At 37.5% G+C, this 19,523-nt stretch overlaps 1 protein-coding gene across 4 annotated transcripts in view; it reads right to left on the minus strand.

The window, feature by feature from the left end:
- Nucleotides 1-19,523, minus strand: part of STXBP6 (syntaxin binding protein 6) — a 106,713-nt gene that overhangs the window by 8,234 nt on the left and 78,956 nt on the right. For all 4 annotated transcript variants that reach the window (XM_069858354.1, XM_069858355.1, XM_069858353.1 and 1 more), the window contains 2 exons: nt 13,815-13,945; nt 11,949-12,114 (listed from right to left, as the gene is read on the minus strand). In XM_069858354.1, the coding sequence (XP_069714455.1) occupies nt 11,949-12,114; nt 13,815-13,945 (297 nt within the window). The remainder of the gene's footprint in view (nt 1-11,948; nt 12,115-13,814; nt 13,946-19,523) is intronic.

A 19,523-nucleotide genomic window follows, 5' to 3' on the forward strand; every position in this document is an offset into this window, starting at 1 on the left:
TTATTTATATATTTGTAGAAAGATTTTTTGTTATCTTTCACAGACTTTGCCAATCTGATTTCTATCTGAGCCTTAGCCCTCCTGATTTTTTCCCTACACAATCTCACTTCCCTCCTGTAGTCCACCCAAGAGGCCTGTCCCTTCTTCCAGAGGCCATAAACATTTCTCTTCTTCTTGATATCACTCAAGATCTCTCTGTTCAACCAAGCTGGCTTTCTCCCCTGCCGGCTTTTTTTCCAGAACATGGGGATGGCTTTCTCCTGAGCTGCTAGGACCACCCTTTTGAAGAGCTCCCAGCCCTCCTGGGCTCCCTTGCCCTTGAGTACTGTCTCCCATGAGACTTCACCAACCAGCCTTCTGAAGAGATCAAAGTCTGCCTTCTGGAAGTTTAATGCTACCGTCTTGCTAACTACCTTCTTCACTTCACCTAGAACAGAAAACCCTATGATCTCATGGTCACTTAGTCCTAGGCGCCCACCTACTGCCACATCCCCTACAAGGCCTTCTCTGTTCACAAACAGCAGGTCCAGGAGGGCACCCTCCCTTGTTGGTTCATTCACCAACTGTGCAAGGAAGTTGTCTCCCACGCACTCCAATCACTCAAGATCTCTCTGTTCAACCAAGCTGGTTTTCTCCCCTGCCGGCTTTTCTTCCGGAACATGGGGATGGCTTTCTCCTGAGCTGCTAGGATTTCCTTTTTGAAGAGCTCCTAGCCCTCATGGGCTCCCTTGCCCTTAAGTACTGTCTCCCATGAGACTTTGCCAACCAGCCTTCTGAAGAGTTCAAAGTCTGCCCTCTGGAAATTCAATGCTACTGTCCTACTAACCATCCTCTTCACTTCACCTAGGACAGAAAACCCTATCATCTCCTGATCACTTTGTCCTAGGCGTCCACCTACTGCCACATCCCCCACAAGGCCTTCTCTGTTCACAAACAGCAGGTCCAGGAGGGCACCCTCCCTTGTTGGCTCATTCACCAGCTGTGCAAGGAAGTTGTCTTCCACACACTCCAGGAACCTCCTAGACTGCTTCCTTTCTGCTCTATTGTACTTCCAGCAGCTATCAGGAAGATTGAAGTCTCCCACAAGAACGAGAGGCATTGATCTAGAGATTAACCCCAGCTGTTTATAGAAGAGCTCATCAGCTGCTTCTCCTTGGCTGGGTGGTCTGTAACAGACTCCCATCACAAAATCTACCTTCTGGTGGGCTCCTCTGATTTTAACCCACAGGCACTCAATCTCCTCATCGCCACAATCCATCTCAACGGTGTCCAAGTCCTCCCTTACAAAGAGGGCTACCCCGCCTCCTCTCCTGCCCTTCCTATCCCGCCTGAAGAGTTTGTACCCCACCATAGCTGTACTCCAGTTACATGAGTCATCCCACCACGTTTCCGTGATGGCAATGACATCATAGGCTCCCTACCCTACGACAGCTTCCAGCTTTTCCTTCTTATTCCCCATGCTGCGTGCATTGGTGTAAATGCACTTCAGATAGAGCAATAACCACTAGGCACACTTTCAGTTTTCTAAATGGTTCCAAATATTGTAATCACACAGAGCCTTTTTTCACAGCATTAAAACAAAATATGGAACACTTCAATGAACTGTGCTGGGTCAAGGTACAAAATCAGTTCAAGACAAGAAGATGAACTGAGCACTAGAGCAAATCTGCTGTTAGAACAAAGTCTGCTGTTCCTAAAGTTACTCCTTTTATCATTAATCTGAAATCATATCTACCTCAAAAATATTGTCAGGTTAAAAAGTAAAATAAACATTAATTTGAATGGTTATTTTGCAATTAGTTTCACAAGGAAAAAGAAGACCAAAATACTCATTCTGACTCATTTTACAGACAATACCACTTTCCTTAGAACACCAAACAAACAACAAAGTATAGCATGTTGGGGAGTAGAAGTCAACACAGATTGCTGACCTTCTGTCAATGTCAATAGGAAATGGCAGAATGAAAATACAGAATATTTTCTGTATTCCTGAAAATAGCAGGATTTTTCCACATTATTTTCAGCAGAGAAGAAAGAACTTGGAAGTCTGGAACGGTCATAATAATTGTTTTTCTTTCTAGCTAATACAGTATTGAGCTCTCTCCAGGTAAGATCTGTTGTATTTTAGTATGGGCAGGGACTTGCAGAAGCTTCTATTCTGAAACTGTTTTGGAGAACTATTTTTGGATAACCTTTCCCAAAGGAATCTCAATTAAATAATAAAAAACAATCAACTCTAATCTACAAACAACACAGAAATCCACGTCAGTAGTCTACTAATTTTCATCAGTGTATTTCTAAGAGCATGTGTAGGTGGTTTCTGGTATGGCTGCCTATACCTTGGCCTTATATTAGTATCATTGCAAGAATAGCAATGCTTGTACTGGATATATTGGAGAATTATTCCTATGAACAAATCACCTACTACTTGTAAAATTTTTAAGCTGTTCTTCAAGAGATAGCTACTACAATTCAAATTCTCCAGAGAAGTTTATTCATCACCGAAGAACAAAACTATCTGAACTGTTCCCACTTACTGTGTAAACTCATGCCACTTGAACTTGTTTGGTTTTTTTTTTTTTTTGGTCTTCTTCCTTTTCCTCTAGGAAGAGTCTGAGGAATTTCAGGACTTCTTATCTATAAGGTGAGAGACACAAGCTCCCCAGTGGAAGACTTTCAACAGCATTTCACATACATGTTCTCAGGAAAGAAATTTTAGAATGCTTGCAAGATGACATAAACACTACCAAAATATGGCTATGGGTCAGCTGATATTTTGTATTGTTTTTAGTGTGAACGCATATACATTGTTCAGAAGATGTTCAACTCCAAGGGCATGCGATCTCAAATTTTGCATGGCTACAGCCTTCACTGCAAGCAGAAAGAGTTGCATGCTTGTGTTGCTGCTTTTTCTAAGGCATACAGGGATATTCCTGTTTTTGGAGTTCATATATATTTCTACAGCTCTGCAGAACAAATACCACTAGTTGAGACTACAGACTTTTCTCTTTGAAATAAATATGAAAGGAAAAAAGAAAAATTTACATATTTCGTCATTTTATTAAACTTTTTTTTTGAAGTCTCTATGAAGGGCAAGCACGCAGCTTTTCACTATCTAACAGTATTTGCAGGCTCACAGAGTAAGTGAAGCAAACACTGGCAGATAACAGGGGAAAATGTATTTGTAAAATATGTATTTACACTGAATTTAGTATAAAATATTAGGTTAATATTAATTTCTAGTATCAGTAAAACATGCATGTTTAGGTCAACTTCAGTTTGAAACTAAACAAATCAAGTCTAATTCAATGGGTTTCTTCAGCATATAAAAGCACACAAATACACTGCTAATTTATTTTCAGTTACTCAAGTAAGTGGCTTAATAAGGTTACCTCTAATATAACTTTTTCTTCTATAATACATTCTGTCTTACTATCTCAAATTTTCTACTCACAGGAAAGAAACATGTAGATTTCCAAATCAACCAATAGCTACACAGCTTGGTAATCACATTTTCTAAGCAAATCATCTGTTTCACTTTGAATTTGCTGTACTGAAATATACTCTTGGGATTAAATTCCCCTCTATCCTTAGAAAATTAAACTACAGACTTGTACAATTACACATAATATTACTGGGCCCAAAGGTAAAGAAATAGCAGGAGGGCAGTGGCCCCTGGGCAAGCGCTTTAGACCAGTGATCCTAGAAGTATTATTATTTCCATCTTCCAGCAGTCCTGGAAGACTGGGGAAGTTCCACTGGACTGGAGGCTGGCTGATGTTGTGCCCATCTACAAGAAGGGTCGCAGGGAGGACCCAGGGAACTACAGGCCTGTCAGTTGAACCTCAGAGCCAGGGAAAGTCATGGAGCAGGTGATCTTGAGTGCTATCATGAAGCACATGCAAGAGAACCGGGTGATCAGGCCAAGTCAATACAGGTTCATGAAAGGCAGGTCTTGCCAAACTAACCTGATCGCCTTCTGTGACAAAGTGACTCGACTACTGGATGAGGGAAAAGCGGTGGATGTAGTCTTCCTGGACTTCAGTAAAGCTTTTGACACAGTTTCTCACAGCATTCTGCTTCAGAAACTGTCAGCCTCTGGACTGCACAGGCATACGCTCCCTTGGGTGGAAAACTGGTTGGATGGCCGGGCCCAGAGAGTGGTGGGAAATGGAGTTAACTCCAGCTGGAGGCCAGTGACAAGTGGGATTCCCCAGGGCTCAGTGCTAGGTCCAGCCCTGTTCAATGTCTTTATCAATGACCTGGATGAAGGCATTGAGTGCACCCTTAGCAAGTTTGCGGACGACACTAAGCTGGGTGGAAGCGTGGATCTGCTGGAGGACAGGGAGGCTCTGCAAAGGGATCCGAACAGGCTGGACCGCTGGGCTGAGACCAATGGCATGAGGTTTAACAAGGCCAAATGCCGGGTCCTGCACTTGGGGCACAACAACCCTGTGCAGTGCTACAGACTAGGAGAAGTCTGGCTAGAAACCTGCCTGGAGGAGAAAGACCTGGAGGTGTTGGTTGACAGCCGACTGAACATGAGCCAGCAGTGTGCCCAGGTGGCCAAGAAGGCCAATGGTATCTTGGCTTGTATCAGAAATGGCATGACCAGCAGGTCCAGGGAGGTTATTCTCCCTCTGTACTCGGCACTGGTGGGACCGCTCCTTGAATACTGTGTTCAGTTCTGGGCCCACCATCACATGAGGAATGTTGAGGCTCTGGAGCGAGTCCAGAGAAGAGCAATAAAGCTGGTGAGGGGAGCTGGAGAGCAGGCCTTATGAGGAACGGCTGAGAGAGCTGGGGTTGTTTAGGTTGGAGAAGAGGAGGCTGAGGGGAGACCTCATTGCTCTCTACAACTACCTGAAAGGAGGTTGTAGAAAGGAGGGTGCTGGCCTTTTCTCCCAGGTGACACGGGACAGGACGAGAGGGAATGGCCTCAAGCTCCACCAGGGGAGGTTTAGGCTGGACATTAGGAAAAACTTTTTCACGGAAAGGGTCATTGGGCACTGGAACAGGCTGCCCAGGGAGGTGGTTGAGTCATCATCCCTATAAATTAATAAAATTAATTTATAATAAAATTAATTTAAAAGACAGATGGTCGAGGTGCTAAGGGGCATGGTTTATTGTTTGATAGGAATGCTTGGACTCAATGATCTGGTGGGTCTTTTCCAACTTTGCTGATTCTATGATTTGCTTACGGACATAAAACCTGAAGAAATAACACTTTGCAGGAAGCACTGCTGCCCCTCTCTGACCAATTTTTGTTCTTATGATTGCAGGCTATATCAGAGGCTCTTGCAGCCCATGAAATCAGGTGTCATTGCTTTAGTCCTTTTATCATACACAAGAGAAAAGTACATCCTTAACCTACCTACCCAGTATATTAAAGATACTAGAATACTACCATCAATCAGCTTGGGAATGCATCTATTTGTTAAAAAAAACTAATTGGTCTGTAGAGATAACATTATTTAGTTTGCATGATTTGTGGACCACACTAATCGTCTGTCTAGCTGTATTCATTACCACCTTCTCAGAGGGATGTAATGCTGCAGTAGGCAAACTGGAGTTAACTACACAATGAAGTCATCCCCTAAGCCTCAAGAATTACTAGTTGCTTGATGATAAGAAGAACAAGAGAATGACAGATTACTTCTAGACTTTGCTTATTAATAAAATTATGATTATATTTATATCATTAGACAGCTAATCTTTTAAATGTTTTTACACAGGCAGCACATTAAAGCAAGGATTTTCATAAGCTAAGTGTTTTTTAAATTTCTTTCTATCTTTGATCTCTTTGTCTTGATCTTATATTAGTGCTAATAAATGATCCATTAAAAAAAGGATAAGACATTATCTATAATCTTTCAAGCCAATTACGCTCACATGCTTTGGTTTATTCTAGGGCTCAACATCACCATATAGTTTACAGCTTTGTCTTTCTGCCTCCAAAATACATTAATAAAATTTAAACTTTAGTCTAGATTACAGAAATTAGAAATTAATAATTAGAATTTGGAGAACACACAGGATAAAGATTAAGAACCTAATTTACAGGTCACAAATATCTTTCAGAAACACTTTTCTTCTTTATTTCAAATGTACTTCTCTGGTTGATGTTTCTATAGCAGTGACTTAAGGACAGGACATTATATATTGCAGATTGGATGTAAATTAAGGAAACATCTAATTCATATTACCACAACCTTTTCCCTCTTTCAAACTTGGAAATGACTTTAAACTTGAAAACTTTAAACTCTAATTTAATACATTTATAAAAATCTATACTAACCTAAGTCAGCAATATTTTAAATAGTAACTAATATCTATATTTAATGAAAATCTAACCAACCAGGAGCATTCAGAATCAGTAATTACTACAGAAGCATAGAACTCCACTCTGCTTCTGTAAACACCAAAATCTGATAATTTGACACAAAATCTTTCCCATTTCTATCACACAGACTAATATACTGCACCTTGAAAAGAATACTTCTCTTAGACCTTCATTCTTCAGAAAGGCAAGAAAATATATTGCTTAATTCTTTCTATATTATCTCATCTCAGAGTTAATAAATATCAAAAAGGAACCAAACTTTATAATGATAAATGTCTCTTCTCATTTTATGTACCCCTACAGATTTTACAAGAATATAATATACTTTTTTTTGCCCAAGTTTCCATTTTAGAATGTTAATTTTTATACAATGTTTCTACGAAACAGGCAATCAACTATTTTTATCCATTCTGATCTCAACACATGGCTATTACAGTTAAGATAACTAAAGTCAATCCAGTTAAATAAAATAATGGTAAAGCGTAATTAATCTTGACATGAAATGGGTTTTGGCAGTGGAAAAATTATTTCTAATATTTCAGCCTCTAGAATGACAACGTCTTTTATTTTCTCTAAAGCAGATAACTGAGTATTTGGTATACTTGGGCAAGAAATATCTTAATCAAATGCAAAATAAAAATTGTTGTTTCTGTACGGAAACATGGCTAAGATTCATCTGATTGGTAATTTAAGAACAACAAAACACTGCCAAAATGGTAGATACTTCATCTTTTTCTTTTTCTTTCTTGGTCAAATTCATTTGCATCAGAATTAATTTACAAGTGAAAGTCTCTAGAAATTTTCAATGATTATCAGGTAAGAACTGAAACTATAACTATCAGGTATTTGAAAGGATGGAGGGGAGCAAATGCCTTTCTTCCCATCCTAATTCCTAATCCCAAGTTTTTGTTCATCTCGTAGTCATTCATCTAGCACAGTATGGTAAACACCACTATATGCTTACCAGGTCTCAAATGGGGTAAGCTAAGAAGTCTCAATAACATGTGAAAAAAGAAGTTCTCATTATCATTCTCACACTGGCAATATATTCTTTGAGGAGAAAAGAATGATCTATTAACAAACCATGCCAGATGTCCTAGAGGAAAGGTTACAGAAGCAAAGATGTCATTACTATGGGCTTCTAAGAATATTTTAATTCAGCAGCATGACTATTAAAACCAGAGAATAGAGGTAGGACACAGCTTAAAACAAAAACAAACAGAAAAAAAAAATCAAAAGACCATCATCTTCCTCCAGCCTAAGGTCTTGCTACTTTCCAAGTACTCTGAATTTCTAATATGTATCTAAAGATGGCAGAAACTGTTCTTACAAGCCGTGAATAAATCTCTGAAGAGCTTCAAATGCTGTATCACAGGGTTCCTCCCAAAAATTAGCCAAATTCATCCTTAGTGTCAGCCTACTGTGATGTCAAGAATTAAGTTGTTCTAACAGAACCTGTAGATGACAATTTCTGGACATCACTCATCCCCAACATTGTTTTTTTACATTACTGATGTAAAAGTAATCCAATCTGATTAACAGATGAATGGCCACTGAAAAATATATAACATCATACAAAGATACTCAAAATCAGACATATTCCAGTACCAGAACATGTATGTTATAAAAATACAAAAATGGAAAATATTTCCTACCCCATCAATAAAACTTCAACCCCCAAATGCCCACCTTTCCTTTCCTCTTCAAAATAACATCCAGAAGATACATAAGCTATTGAGAGGGCTTTTTAAAATTCTAAATAAAAGACATAAAATAGAATTATAGAATAATTAAAGGTGGAAAAGACTGATATTAAGGTCAGGCTGACAGGCTTGTAGCTCCCCAGACCCTCCTTCCAGCCCTTTTGTAGACAGGAGTCACATTGGCAAACGTCCAGTCATCTGGGACATCCCCTGTTAAGGAGGACCGCTGATAAATGATGAAGAGTAACTTGGCAAGCTCCTCTGCCAGCTCCTTCAGTACTTGGGTGGATCCCATTCAGCCCCATAGACTTGTGAATGTCCAGGTCATTAACTGCTTTCTCCTGGTTTATGGAGCTTTCTTCTGCTCTTCATCCCTGTCTTCCAGCTCAGGGGGCTCAACACCCCGAGACAACTGTTCTGAACAAACTTGAAATATTTAGTATAAAATACTAGTGCGAGAAATCTTGATATAGTCTTCCTAAATTTAAATTTGTTCTCAGAATTAGCTCCCACACCTTCAATCAGTTCTCATTATTGCTGCAATTACCGTCACTGATGAAGTTACAAAAAAACTGCCTAGCCTATTTAACTCCAGAGACTATAACCTTATATGATACTCAAATAAAAATAATACAAAAAATGGTTCTAGAGGAGAAGAATCATGGGCAGTAGTCTGGCCTGCAGGAGGAAGTGTGTGTGTGGAAGAGGAAGTAAAAGGAGGAAGGCAATGAAGGGGTATGCAGTTCCACAAGGACACCCGTATTTACTTATGGCTAAGCTCCTAAGTACTTCCTGCAGAAACAGGAGCCGCATGAATTTCACTTTCTTCACGCTTATCCTTTAGGAAGTTATATGGCTTAATAAGATAAGTAAGCTTGTAAACAAGCCCTTCAAGTTCTTTAATCTTCAGTTCCACTTGGGAGGAGGTGTTCTTTGGTGGTGGTTCTTTTTTTTATTTTTGAAAATATGCATTAGCTACAGGAAACACAATACAGGCAAGATATGTGTATCTATATCATTACATACATAAGCATGTGGCTGTATGCATATAAACATTCTAATAATTTTTTTTAAAATGTACTTGTAGCATATTACAAGTTGAACTAACTACCCCCCAAAAATATTACCTTTCACATCCTGTAGAAAGTTCAAAAGCCTAAGCCTGCCCACTATCAACTCACAGAACAGCTTCTAAAGTCACTGAATGATGCTGCTTCCATTTGCCTCAAAGTAACGGACCAACTAACAGGGACTGAACTGTCTTCACAGTATTACATATTACCAAGGAGACTTGCCTTTAAATGTGAGATATTTCAAAGCTGGTCTAACAGTTACTTATTTTTAATCAGTGGAGGAACCATGGGGTCCATTAGATACACACATTTAAATAGAAAGTAATGCAAAAGCTTTTGAACATGACAGAAAGATTAGTGAAATATTTTCCCACGTATACTAGAACATTAGGAAAAAAGTTAAATGACCTAGTAGGGAAAAAAATTTCCACAACTCAAAGAAACTTAGTTTGAGAAGGTAATTTAATCTATTTTTTCATAATTATCTATATTTTCAAGAAATACCAGCATGGGTGCTAGAACAAAGCTTGTAATTATAGCAAAGATATAGTATGTCTGTAGAAAACTTTGCATTGCATTAAGAATACCAGTCTGAATATTGAAAGGGACAGCAGATGTTCAAACAGACTATTGTGCCTTACATATTACAAGACTATTTTCAATAATACAATAGCATTGCCCTTTATAACTACTGACACCCGTTATTTACCAACGAAGACTTCTTTTTTTAAAAAAAAAATTAGTAGTATTCCCATTGATTAGTGAGGCCAACACACAGGAAGTCAGTGGAATTTAGGGTAAGCTATTACTTAGTTTACAGTTGTTATAGTTTCTGCCAAATTTAAACTTATCTACATGATTCTTATTTAAGCTGTAACCCAGTGTAAGAAAAAAGTTGACAGTGTGAAGAACAGCAGAAGCAGTGTATCGATGAGGAGATTCAGTAGTGCCTGGCCCTGTGCCACACCTATAGCTTGTACCATGTGTGTATACACATGGGCTGTGTCTGTGCACAGTTAGAGTGACAGGCAGGGAATATGGCAACAGTCATCATCAGACGATGGCTGAATAAACCCATTTTAGCTATGAAGTTGTAACAGAAATTGTGGGCATGTTTCATGGGACATGGTTAGGTCTAGTGTGTGTGTTAAAAGTAGTAGAAGTCAAGCAGAAGTTTATAAGCCTGAGCAGCAATGTGGGTTTTTGTGGGTTTGTTTTATTTTTTTTTTCTTTTGCCTGTGATCACACTTGATTAGGATAAAGGTTAATATTTGAGTCAGTTGAATCAGGAACACAATTTTGGAGAAGTCAAGCTTATAAGAATAAAATACTTCCAGAGGTTGAAATGTCTGGTGGCTTATTAACACTGACTTATTAGCAGGAAGGACCGAAGTGAGCATCATTAGCAAACAGTTGACAAACAAAGGCTTCATATGACATTTCTTCCACATGAAATGAAATGTTTTTGAGGATATATTCTTCCCTCAGCACAGAAATTGCTTCACCTCCCTCCTCCACACCATGCCAAAGAGAAAACAAAAGTAATCCTACTAATGTGGAAGGGGAGAACACAAGAGAGAGAGACTTTACAAGAAATTTTGTTTCTTTTTTCTTAGTTTGAGGAGATGGTAATAGAAAAGGATTACTTGACAGAACAGTTCTGTCATGACTACAAAGCCAATGGTAACCTCAGTGTCAGTAACTAACAAGTAAGCTCCAAACTGGAAATGATTTCCCTCTTCATTAAGTTCACCTTTGGTGTTTTAGAGAAAAGGGGTACAAGACAAAATAAGAGCCAGAAAAAAAAAAAGCCAAATATTTAAAGGTGGCTGCACAATATGCAGTTCTGAAAGAAAGCGTACAGGAATGTATTCTAGATTCATGAGACAGGAGAATTACCAGAAAGAACTGAGTAAGGTTCTCCCTATTTATAACAGAGGTCTATTGAGGGGAAGAAACAACAACTGAAAAAAAACCCCTAATCAGCTTGCACTTCTCTTCTACAGCATGGAAACTCACTGAGAAAAAAAAAATAATTTTTTTATTCCAGCTATGAACAACACAGGAGGTGTAAGAGTTTTTAAAAAGTGTTCCATTTTAATGCAGACAAAAAAAGGAGACTATTTGCAAACATTTCAGTCTAAGGGAACAATTAAACCAGTTTATATTCCTCAAAGATACTTGGTGAAATACATAAAAATCCTTCCCAAAAAATATTTTTTGCTACTTGGAAAGTGGATGGTAAAGACCAATTTCACATTTTGACCAGAGTTTTTTTTTACCTAATCAGTCATTTTTCAGTCTAATCCCTGACATTCACCTTAAAATATGTGAATTATAAAGAGTAATAAAACTTTAAACTCCCTGATTTCTGTCAAGACCAAAATAAATTCCAAGAAAAGCCCACTGGAAGTTTATAAATAACCACTTTTTCCACAGACTTGTGAGGAAATGGCAACATAGAACAGACTTCTAGTAGGAAATGGTATCTGTTAGACTACCCAGAAGTGTTTCAGGATTAACAAAAGTAGAGACACAAATGGAAATCAAGGCTGCTAAAAAGAGGGAGGGGAACAACTTCTCACAAGGTCAGTAAGGGATGTTGCTCCAGAACTGAAGACTGAGGAAACAAAGACAGAGGAAAAGTGCGAAGTGGTGCTTGATGGAGAAACGCTGAAGCCTTTGAAATTTCGTACTGTGAAGTTAGCATACTCAGACCCATGACTTCAAGATGTTATTAGGCTGCAAGCTCATTTGAACACAGAATAACTCATGTGGAAATCATTTCACATTCAACTGCAGGAAGTACTCCAACTTCAATTGACTTACCTCCCATAATTTTAGATTGGCAGTTGATAAATTCTGGCTTCTTGTCTGTAAGGTACCGCTGACAAGTGTGATGTAGAACCTGAACAAATGTGCATTTTTCTGAAGCTGTGCTTGCCACCCATTGGTCAAAAGCATTTTCAAATAGTAAATCAAATTCTGGGGAGTCCTAGAAGAAAAAAACCCCATACTACTATTATTCTGGTACACAGAGGATACAGAGCTATTATTTTTTAAAATGTATTATGTTGAAAAAGCAGAAAGGTCATGCAACTCAAGACTATCCTGGGATTATTTTACCTCTGAATATTTTTGGATGCAAAACACTGCGCAGGAAGTTTTTTTTCTTGCAGGTATTTTTAATGAGCTATGACAAAATACAGCTATAATAAAAAAAACTGAAAACAAAAATACTTTAGACAAAAGAATTAAAAGTTGGAATCTCATAAGAAATCATTATCTACAGATATTTTGTTACTTATGTCTTCTATATTGCATAAGGGTTTGTGCCTTTCAGCACAAAGTCTACTTTCACATTGCATTATCGAAGATGTGGTTCTGCTCTTGATGCTCAACCAAAGGAAAACAAACAGGAAGGTGTAGTTATTGTTTTTAATGTATCATCATGAAGTGTTGCATAGGTCTCAAGATGAACAAAAGAACACTCCCAGAACAAATCAAAGCCCAGCTCTATATCATGCATCAACTGTCAAAATAAATAGATATTATGCAAGAAATATAATAAATGCTTGTTTGAATTAATGACACTGTGAATTCACATGAAGAAAGTTTGAAAGGAGCACGGCTAAGCTTAAGAACTTGGTGGGACTTTCAATCAACGAGTATCACAAGTATCTGATATTTACATAGCTGCAGAGCAGATGTTAGGAAAGGGCTTAAAATTCATATCCGTCATCTACTCATCATTGCTCTCATTTTCTTGTTCCCTTACCCAGAGAAAATACAATTCCACTCCCTGTATTTCACAGGGCAGGGGCCAAAGTGCTGCTTTTTTGTACAAAATACTGCACTGGATAGTAACAGAATTGGTGCACGTTTGTTAAGATGCTTGGGTGGCTCATCAAGGCAGAGCTTGGAACAAACCAAGGGGGTTAGTCACTAACGTATTTTGCTGTACAACGAATACAGTAAGTCACTTTGTGATCACGTAGTATGAGCCACATTTCTAGCTAATTCTGCTGTTTTACAATTGAAGATTCATATTCATAAGCCTATTACATATTAGTATGACTTTATCTTGTGAAAGCTCAAGGCAGGCTGTATTTTCCATGTTAAATGAATAACTACAGATCTGTTTAGGGGAGGATTTGTTTATTTTATTTTTTCAGGTTTTTTCTATTTAAAATCAGCGTTCACATGCCACTGGCAACTAAACCACACCAGGACCTCTTGTAGAAAAAGATAAGAAATGCAGAAGGATCTGAGAAGAGAATTGTCCAAGAAAAAATGCAAGGTTCACAATATTTCACAAGCTTGAACCTTAGTTACCTCTCTTGTCCTTGCTTCTACTTACTGCTCTATCTTACAACACAGTTGCATGCCAAAATGGACCCAAGAGACTTATAGTTGAAGACAAGGCAAATGACGCTCTTATTTTTCTCTTTACAAAGAAGAGAGAGTAGGAAGAAGAACAGGGAAAGACAGGAAGGAAAAAACCCATATGACTATGAGCTTTGTCATCCTCCATCTGACGTACTATATTGAGTTATATCTTGTTTGACATTTTGCACTTAAACTTGTATCTAATCTCTCCAGATGCATTTTGTATAGTGAAAGAATGCCTGATTCACAAATTGGTTATTAAAAAAAAAATCTTATTTTTCTTTTTCTAGAACTGTTTAAACTCACCCGATTAGGGTCTATGCCATTGACCTGGCGAAGCTGCTCAAGCATCCACTGTGTTCTCCTGACAAAAGATGTAGAACCTTCAAATTGCTTCACCTTCGTAATAGAAGCTTGAGATGGTTTCTTGTTTGTAACTGAACAAATAAAAGAAAAAATATATAAGTGCAATGGGCTTAATTTTTCAGGAACATGTCATTTAGTTCACTGTATTGATAGCTGGTTTGCTTGTGTATTTTCTATAATATTCCACAAAGTAAAACACATTGATAACATCCTGAAAAGAACATTTTTCATAGTCATAATGATGGTATGATGCCAAACAAGCATTATACAACTCAAAACTGTATGTATTTTAGCCATTATCAGCTTATGGTGCAAACACCCTGTAAAAAAACAGAACTCAAATGAAGGTCTTTCCATCTGCATTCTTACAATCACCTTACTGTTCTTTTTTCATAAACCCATAGAATCACAGACTCATTAAGTTAGAAAAGGCTTCTAAGATCACCAAGTCCTTCAGTCCAATATCACCATGCCTACTAAACCAGATCCCCACTCGTGGGACTCCACAGTTCGTGACTCCACCTTGAGCAGCCTGGTCCAACACTTTACCACTCTTTCAGTAATTTTCCCTGAACTCCAATCTAAACTTCCCCTGATGCAACTTGAGGCCATTTCCTCCTGTCTTATCACTAGTCACTTGGGAGAAGAGACTTACACCCCCTTTGCTATAGCTTCCTTCCAGGAAGTTGCACAGAGCAGTAAGATCTCCCCTCAGCCTCCTCTTCTCCAGACTAAGCAATCCCAGTTCCCCTAGCCACCCCTCGTAAGACTCGTGCTCCAAAATCTTCACCAGCTTCATTGCCCCTCTTTGGACATGCTCTAGCACCTCAATATCCTTCTTGTATTGAGGGGCCCAAAACTGAATACAGTATTCATGAGTATGGTCTCATCAGTGCCAAGTACAGTGGGACAATCACTGCCCTATTTCTGCTCACCACACTGCTTCTGACACTAAGCCACAATACTATTTGCCTTCTAAGTCAGTCATGAAAGACTGCTCTGCTTTTGAAAAAAAAAGCAAGATAAAACACTCCAACTAGTGTATCCTTAACTCAGCATCAGATTTCCAAAGAGTACCTATATATTAAAGCTAACTTTTCAGCAGCAGGAAAAATAGCTTTCTGTATTAGATTCTTTCCCTAAACAAAGAAATTTTCTTTTCATAAGTGTAACTTCTAACCACCATGAAAGTTTTGTAAGTAGTATTAGGCACTTTCTATAGTCATGCATTTTATTTACATGTTATTTATCTCTTGCTGCACGTTAAGTCACTCCAAAACACATTTCCACTTCCCGCAAAGAAATAATTTGAAGAATCATTGTACTGAACAATCTACTAAAGGTGGTTTCTCATTTCTATTTGTCCTTAATCTCTTTATATCTATATAGTCCTCCTAAATGTATTACTGGAAAAGTCACTTTTCTCTGCTTTTAGATGCTGGCAGTTGAAGAAGGCTTTTAAAATAATCAAGACTTGAATAGTAAGATTACTTATTTTTGTGTACCCCCTTTACCCATATAATCAGAAATACTAACAGGCTTCTCACTCTGAAGATATATGCTGCATACACTTCTGCACTCAGCGGCACAGTTATATAGTAAGTAAACACTGATGTAATACCTTATCATTCCATAAAGTTAAAAAGTTAATACTGTTTCTTGGGGTGAAATGCATAGATCACTGTCTTGTTAAATGTACTTTGGAATTCGCATTAATATGAAAAGTTCTTTTTAATATCTCAGATTTATAAATTTCCAGTTCAGTGTGTGTCAGTGCATGTGAATGTAATCTTATGAACATAAAATTGATTTCCATGGAAATTTTAGTAGGTTAAAACCAAACTAAACCAGATACTGACATTCCACGTGACAGAAAACTGTTTTTAAGTAACTTTGGTATAGAAAGTATGGACTCTATATATATTGACCAGACTATCAATAAGAATGTAATGAACAGACTGCCAGAAGTATCTTCATCAGCAGTTAAAGTACTGAGAACCAAATTTGTGCAGTATGAGATTCAGAATCACATCTCAAATGGTACAGACCATGGAAAAATCAATGTAGTATCAGAAAGGCAGCATACAAATTAGATTGAAACAACTACCAAAATGCAAAGACTAGAAATTACTAAGAATTAAGTTTAGTATTAAAGATTCATTCATTGATTGCTCAATGGCCTACGCACCCAAGCCCATCAGTATCAATAATGCAGAGTTGACAGGCATCCTATCTATATTTACATAGTACATAAAGGTTTTATTTCCTTTATTTCCTGCCTTCCCCAAATTAACTCTTTCTAATATTTACTCGTCCTTTTTGTGAACTCCTGTGATCACTTTGGCATTCCACTGGACCAAGTTCCACATATTTTCTACAAGGTAGTAATAATGAAAGGCTATTTAATAGTGGCTCAAGTATCAAGGTCTGTGGAGTACTCCCTTTCCATGCCAAACAGGCAATAATCTACTGCTGAATGAACCATGTATTAAAAAGAAAAAAATGTGCATACTATACATAAACCTCATATAGAATTAACACTAGTAGCATTGCAAAATGGAGTATTCAAAACTAGGAAGCTAATTTTTTTACTCCTCAACCTCATGGATAATCAATTATGAGATGCATAGTCTTAAACTTTAATACAGCAACATTACTGCTCTTAAGATTTCTATGTTACATACATTCTAGTGCTCTTGAAAACAGGGGTCATTACATATTTCAAGGTGAAAATATAAAATTTTACAGATACAGTAATGTCTAATCTTAAAATCTCAACATCTCAATAAATGGTTTGGCTGATTTGACATATCCAAAACCTAATTCTCCAAACTTCTCAGTATAGCACTTCTAGTAATCATTGAAGAGGTGCTTTCTCTTCAGCTGGTGCTGTTACTATTCTGTATTTCGGCAAAAGAAGACCACATTAAGTGCCTGAACTTTGGCAGCTTTTAAAAATGCCTATTAATTATCAACTACAAAATCATCTTGATTAGATGACTATTTCTATAGCATCCACCACACAACAGCTATGGGAGAGTCCAGCTCTTCTACAGAAGACCTTATAATGCTCTAGTGTACATCAGTTGTCCTAAGTAGAAATTCAGCCTCTAGGTAGCTGATGTGAGCAAAAAAAATGGCAGCTCCCCCTTTAGGTCTCACCCTCATAAATACTAAGCACAGGCAAACAGTTCTAGTTGCATTTCACCATTTATGTCTTGGTATTTGAGGAAAAAGCTTGCATTTCTAGAACACTCAAAAACCCTGCTACCCACAAACCCATCAAACTTGCTTTGAAACCTTCATTTAGTCCATGACAGCTTGACAGTAGTATGGCAGTCATCATAACTCTGTGAAACCCTTTGGCAGCTGGGAAAAATCATCCTCACTAGCTGCTCATTATGTTGCTTTGCAAACTAAAGCACTTCCACACAAGCCACTGAGTGGGTGTTATCTTGCAAACACATAAAAAGTCTGTTCTTAAATCTGAAAAAAACTCTGGAGCAATTACATGCTCCTAGCCAAATTCCATCTCTGACAAGTCATTCAGATGTGTTTGCTAAAATCTTACAATATCATCTACCTTAACATAATAAAAGACAATATGTAAGTGATGCTTCAATTTTAATTTTAGTTGAAGTTTTTTGTTTGCCCTTTTTTTTTAACATGACATTATGCCTTCAAAACATGTGGACAAAACACATTTATTTGGAATCTGTCAATAGATGGGAGATCCATATGGTATTTCTGTGTATCATCAGACACAAATAAGCAAGTTTTAAAATTTTTATTTATTTTTATTTTTTCAGGAACATATAGTTACTGGTAAAATAAGAAAGAATGTGTGAGAAGTTAGCTACAGCAATTTATGATGGCAGGCATTGTGAGGGATTTTTTTTTAGTGTTGCTTTTTTGTTTTTTTTTTTTAACAAACACTATATTAACATACAACCAAAAGTCTGTAGTTAGAAATATTTCTTCCAGGATTGAAGACATCATTAACCATTCTGCATTGTAAATAAAAATGAGTATCCGTATTACATTTCAAAGAGGTTGTTACAGTTGAAAGCCATGCCTTTAAGTGAATTGTTTCAAAAGCAGATCAGAGAATACAAGGCAGAAACAGTCAAATCAGAATACGCTTTCAAGAATGCTGTGACAGTCAGGAAAGTTACTGTTCTCACCATCTGGAACACATGGGAAACAAATGTATTTGAATTCCACACCTTAGCTAGAATACAGTACCACAAGCATGTCTAGCATCTTAAGCAGCAAATCAATACATCTCCTCACACAGAAAGCTAAGGGAGACTAAAGTCACAGTTCAATTTCATCTCATCTGCAGTTCAGAATACATTTTCTTTATTATTTCAGTCTCCTAAAATATCTTTACTTGAATGGAAAAGATAAAATAATGAAAAATGGTATCCCAAAATGTCTGCCCTTGAGAAACAGTCCAAAATCTCTCAGCCATCACACTATGAACTTTTACTTATTTTATCATGGTAAAAATGCATTTTCTTTCAAGCCAGTTCTTAAGGAAAAAAGTAGGTTATGAACAGACTGCGACTCCTCTGTCCTTTCCAGTTCTCCAGAGCTACATATTGAAAAGCTGTCTTCTCCCTCTAGACTTCTGTTTGTGTAATTACATCTAATTCTCATTCTGCAAGTCCCTTCACCCCCAGCCACCGATGAAACAACTATTTCTTAAACTTGCAAAAAGCTCACTGTCTAAAATTCTGACAGTCAGGTACACAATCCCAGTGAGCTATGGCTACCAGTTAGGCTGATAATCTGCAGTTTCTGACTGTTGAAAAAAATAGTGAAATTTTTGTTTCTTTGTCCAATTTCTACTCAATTCTTCAACATGTTTGAGTTTCTGTATTCAAAGGATAAAGTGTGAGTATCTTGTGGAGATATCTCACAAGTTCAAGGAAACCTAAGGCAGGTTTCTTTCTGGCAAATGTCATTAAGTACAAAGGCTCAAAGATAAGACATCATCAAAATATTAACAAGGACTGACCTTCATTTGTTATTCTCACATAATTCCAAAGCAATAGTCAAGAAAAGAAGATTTATCTCTATTCTTTTAAAATGAGGAGCTATTCCCTCTGTCCCAAGAACCACCTCACAATTATTTTCCCTCACATTTCAAAATCTTACTCTTTCTGTTTTCTTCCCAGAGTAAGGAAGTGTGGTCTAGACAGGGATACTAAATTACTCACCCCTCAACCTTATGATATAAGCTTGTATTACTTGTGTTCTGCAATGCTCCAAAGTAGTTCAGCTTTACCATTGTTGAGGCTATGTGGTCCTATAAGCAAAGCACGGTCCTAGCAAGTAGCTTCCAGAATTTCCCAAAGCAACTTGCCAACAAACAGAGAAATGAAGCTAAAGATTAAGTAAAATGGAGCAAGTGGGTACATTCTGACTTATTTACGTATTAAAGAATAAGGACCAGATACATGACACTGTCTTAGTATTCCATGTGGATTTCAGGAACAGTATTTCCAGTCTGCTTAACATGATGATTGTGAGTTTTGTTGTCTGTCAACTCTCCCTTTGAGTTTGAACTCCAAAACTTGTAATATTTACTATTTTCTCAGAGCAGTTTCAACTAAACACTGATATAATGTGGAATCTAAATTA

Source organism: Phaenicophaeus curvirostris, chromosome 5, assembly GCF_032191515.1.
Source record: "Phaenicophaeus curvirostris isolate KB17595 chromosome 5, BPBGC_Pcur_1.0, whole genome shotgun sequence".
Lineage (NCBI taxonomy): Eukaryota > Metazoa > Chordata > Aves > Cuculiformes > Cuculidae > Phaenicophaeus > Phaenicophaeus curvirostris.